This window comes from Glycine soja, chromosome 17, assembly GCF_004193775.1.
Source record: "Glycine soja cultivar W05 chromosome 17, ASM419377v2, whole genome shotgun sequence".
In the NCBI taxonomy this organism is placed as follows: domain Eukaryota; kingdom Viridiplantae; phylum Streptophyta; class Magnoliopsida; order Fabales; family Fabaceae; genus Glycine; species Glycine soja.
This window is the reverse complement of record NC_041018.1, coordinates 41,614,530-41,619,233: the sequence shown is the minus strand read 5'-3', so window position 1 is coordinate 41,619,233 and position 4,704 is coordinate 41,614,530. Positions and strand designations below refer to the sequence as shown.

Sequence of the window (4,704 nt, the reverse complement as noted above, 5' to 3'; positions counted from 1 at the left end):
AATAAAGGCTTAATTTGGTATTTTTACTGCGACCATAAAGCCTGCTATATGTCCCCATCGCTAACCCAATTCGAATGAATCTTGATCTGTATGCGTAAATATTCAACCATAAGTATATAAATAATTTTGTATTGCTTGTATAGTTAATGTTGAGTATAAAATTTTAGTGCAAAGAGTGAGTATATATGAACCCAAGTTTTAACATGAAACGTCAAAGTTGATAGGGAATACCCACTCACACCAAAGCATGTAATAGGCGAGTCAACAAAAAGATTATAGTGGTATAATCTTTTTTTATTTTTGGTGGCAAGATTATCTAAAAACAGTTAGTTGAGAGACTATTAAGGATGCAAGCCTGCGACATTACACCACTTGCTGCTATAATAATTAATAATGCCGTCATTTAAGGTGGTGTTTGCTATAAGTTATGAAAGAACATTTTATTTATAAGTAGGTAGCAGACTTTTAAAAATGTCTTTTATTTTTTTTAAAAAAATATAATAAAATATGTTTAATATATAATAATTGATTTAGCTAATGAAATTAAATTTGTTAATATTTTATATTATTTTTTAAAAGTTATTTTTAAAATTGTTGGAACTCATGTTTTACTCCTTTTACCTAATTAATTAATGCATGGACAGAGAATAATAATTATATAATTATCTTATCAATTTGTGAATAGTGATATTTCCTAATTCATATATGACAAATTATAGCATTATGAAGAACCTCTTGTACCTTAAAAGTATTTAATTCTCCTTTATTAATTATGAAACTTTTATTCGCAATTCATGTTGTGAATAAAATATTTCATACACTAAGTGCTGGCTAATAATGTGGCGAGGCGCACACTAATATTTATGGATGTTAATTATTGCAATTGGAAAAGTCCACACATAGGTATATTTCAATAATAAAAAGAAAGGCCAAATATAATTATACCGATATATACCAAATCCGTGATCCTCTTGCTGGATTAGCCTCTTTATTCTACTCAGCCACAAAGAGGACAATTAAAAACACCCAAATTTTCCTTTTTACTCGCTAATCAACACCATAATCGCTTAGTAGACGGGAACATAATTTATATTATCCGTTCTGTACTTTTTGGCAACTTTAGTGACCATATTCAATTAGTTTTGTATACTTTAACACACACCTCACACGTTGACAATGCTGTAATGAAAATATGCAATATACGAATCCATTTCTTTATTGTCGTCAAATATTACAGCCGCACATTGCCGAATCAATAAAGAATTTCCCCGCCCATAACACAGAATTCAATAATGGTATTCCTATTGATAATCTAACCTATAAAAAATAAATAAATAAATAACTAGAATAAAAAAAAAAAAAAACTAAAAACTAATTACTACGTTGTTGCCTATTTGGCTGTATGTATAATACGTAGTATTGGAGTCTGGTACCCAAAAATGATGGTATAGATGTAGTAATTAAACGATGTCGGGTGAGCTATCCCTTCATCAAACGAATCACATCCACGTGAGCATGGGCTCATATTCAACTAAGGTTGTTCTTGGTGTGCAAGAGAATAGGGTCCCACTCCTACTACCATCTTGTTTGGGCCAATGAACGTGGCCTTGATTGAGAAAAATAAGTATTATTTAGAAGAGCCACATAGCCATCGTCATACTGACAATGCCGGCGAGGGCTTGGGATTGGAACACGTGGCTGCACGTGGCCCACGAGATTTCATTCTGACCAAATGCACCTTCATACACCATTGTGCCGTTGTTGTTCAGCAAGGGAGAGGTAGTAGAAGAACCATCTTGCCCCTGTGATGCCTTCTGACTGTTGAGAAAATAAATAATAATGAGCAAATGCTAATATTCCAAGAAGAAAACAAAACCAATAATGGTCATGAAATGCAGAGAGCAGAGATAACCAGCTACTTCAATAATTGATCTCTGTCTAAGGAGACCAATCACGTTAGGAATTGTATTGGATAGAGTGGGGACGTTATTATTATTCATTCGGCAGGCATCTCTACAAAGTACGAATTCATCTCTTCTACTCACTTGCTAGATTGCTTCTATAACCAAACATATATGGTTTGGTTTGATACGAATTTTCTACCCAAGTATTATAAAGCCGAATTACCGCATTTTCAACTTCGCTATCTTCTTGGGTGGAAGCTAACAAATAGTTCTTGTTTTGATGATTAAAGTGTGTCTTTGATTTCATTCTGAAAAATCAACTCAATTAATATTGTTCTTCTTTATAAAAAGAAGAATTAATATCACTCCATTCGTAACAATCAGAAGCTGAAAATTTTACTAAAAACACACATCCTTATCTGTTATTGTTTTTGTGATCAATTTATACTGACGTTAAAATCATTAAATATTATTGAAATAGTAAATAAACAGGCACTTTCTAATATGGGAAAGTCTATTTAATGTACTAAAAATGGTATTTATATGAAAGCTGAGAAAGAAACCTGGTGGTGGGGGAAGGACAAAAGGTGATGGTATAATCCGCGGAAGCGCAGGTGAAGGTGCTGGTCTTGTCGTCGTAAGCGTAGCTATAGGCGCGTGGGCAAGCGCTCTTGAATATCTCGGAGTAAGACGAAGACTTGCACGTGTCGGGCGTGCCGTACGCGCCACTGCAGCAATACTGCGGCGAGTTAAACGCCTCGCACGCGCTCTTGCACGCCACCACTCCCTCTCTCCCATCGCCACTCATCACCTTCAGCTCTGAGGGACACGCGCCGTTCAGGTCCCCGACGCACCCCGTCGCGCTGCACTTCCCGCCGGAGCCACCCTGCGGCACCACCAGCATCGGCACGTTGTAGCCGTCGACAAGGCTTACATCGAAGAAATCGAGTCCTCCGGCGCCGTCCAGGGTGAACTCGGCCAGGGTGGCAGGCGGCGCGGCGCCGTTTCCGGAGCACTCGAGCTTGCCGGAGCCGCAGTCGCCGGTGACGCAGGAGAACTTGCCGCTGGTTGAGTCCTGGGAGCATAATGTTCTGCCCCAGAAACGGCCACCCCAAGACGCGGGTGCGGCGATTGTAGTGGACGCGCCGGTTTGGAGAACGAAGCCTGTGGTGGAAAGAGGAGGAACACCAGCATTGGAAAGAATTCCCGGCCACACCGTGTACTCACATTTGTTAACTAGAGTGAAAGTGGTTGAAATTACCCCTGCAAAAAATTACAAATTAATAATTCATCAAAATTAAAGTATATTAATTCATTCCACCTTTGCATGATCATAAATTTTTTTCCGTTGAAGGTATGTTACTATAGAAAATAAACATTACCTGATAGTGATAGATGGAGTGTTAGTAGGAATGAAAATAATGATAGTGTTGGGCGATCCATAATCAGAGAAACAAGAAGAAGAAGAACTGAGAGAATTAATTAGTTATAATTAACAATTATCCAAGTTCTTCTTCTTCTTCTTCTTGTAATATGAATTTGAGAATGAGAAGAATGAATGGAAGGTGGTGGGGGTATTTATAGAAGAAAGAAAAGGATTAGGGAGGGAGGGAAGGGTCGTTGGTTTTACCAGTGGTGGGGACAGCATACTGACCAAGCTAACGTTCAACTTCAATGTTTCTTTCATGTTCATCATTGACCTTTTTTATTGGTATTTTCCGGTGTGCCCCGGAGAATACTGGTTCTACTTCACTTCCTTTGTTTTTTTTTTTTAATTTTTTATTGTGATATTCTAGTTCACTTTCAAGATAGTTATGTTTCTCAATTCAATTCAGTCAGTTTTTAGTTATTTTATTAATTAAATTTTTGTTTAATTGTTGGATCAATAAATTTTTAAAAAAGTTTGTGTTTTTTTAAAAGAAAAATTATACTTATATAACAAATCTTACAATAAAAAAAGAAAAATGAAAAAAAAAGTGAGAATAGAAAAAAAATTGAAATATAATAAATAAAAAAAGTTAGATAAAAATATCAAATAATATTATATATATTGTTGTATAAGTATTATATTTTTTTTTTAAATGTTACTTGAAATAATTTTTTCAATGCGTTATGTTATAATTTTTTTATATTTTATTTTATTTTAAAAATATTTATTCAATTTTTTATTATCATTTTTAAATATGTCATTTTACATTTTTTAGTTATGACAATTTTATCTAATAATTATGATTTAATAAATTTCTCACTATCAGCTTTTTACTTTCAATTATTAGTTAATTTTTTATCTTTCAATTAGTTTTTTTAATTAATTTTTTCAAATACGGCCAAAAAATTATTAATTATATCATATTAGAATTAGGAATAAAATTAAATCTACTAAATGATAGCATTTTTTTTAGTTTAATGTCTATTTATTAATAATATAAAACAATTTTATACTGTCGTTCAATCATAAATCATTATTTGATTTACTTTAAGATAATTATTTTAAAAAGTCAATAAATTTATCATCCATAATGAGTTATAATGGGATGACGGTGTAAAATTATTTTTTTATACCGTCAGTGCATAGAGATTAAACTTTTTTTTTCTTATATTTTATCACTTCTCAATTTTTTATTGGTTCTGTGTGAAAATAATATGTTCGGTTTGTGTTCACCTAAAGATATCTCTTAGAAACATGCAACTAAGTTAATTAGGTAAACATGATATTTCATATTTATATATCTGAGGAGTGAGGGGGAAATATAAGAGAGAAAAAATGTACAAGATACAAGAGAAAAAACTGATGTTGAAA

General features: G+C 33.4%; 1 protein-coding gene across 1 annotated transcript; it reads right to left on the bottom strand.

Moving 5' to 3' along the window:
* Window positions 1–1,182: 1,182 nt before the first annotated feature.
* Window positions 1,183–3,452, bottom strand: LOC114393749 (thaumatin-like protein 1). The gene is made up of 3 exons (XM_028355176.1): window positions 3,287–3,452; window positions 2,468–3,167; window positions 1,183–1,818 (listed from the first exon to the last, which is right to left on the bottom strand). The coding sequence occupies exons 1-3, from the start codon at window positions 3,345–3,347 to the stop codon at window positions 1,632–1,634; spliced, it is 948 nt and encodes a 315-aa protein (XP_028210977.1). The 5' UTR covers window positions 3,348–3,452; the 3' UTR covers window positions 1,183–1,631.
* Window positions 3,453–4,704: the final 1,252 nt, after the last annotated feature.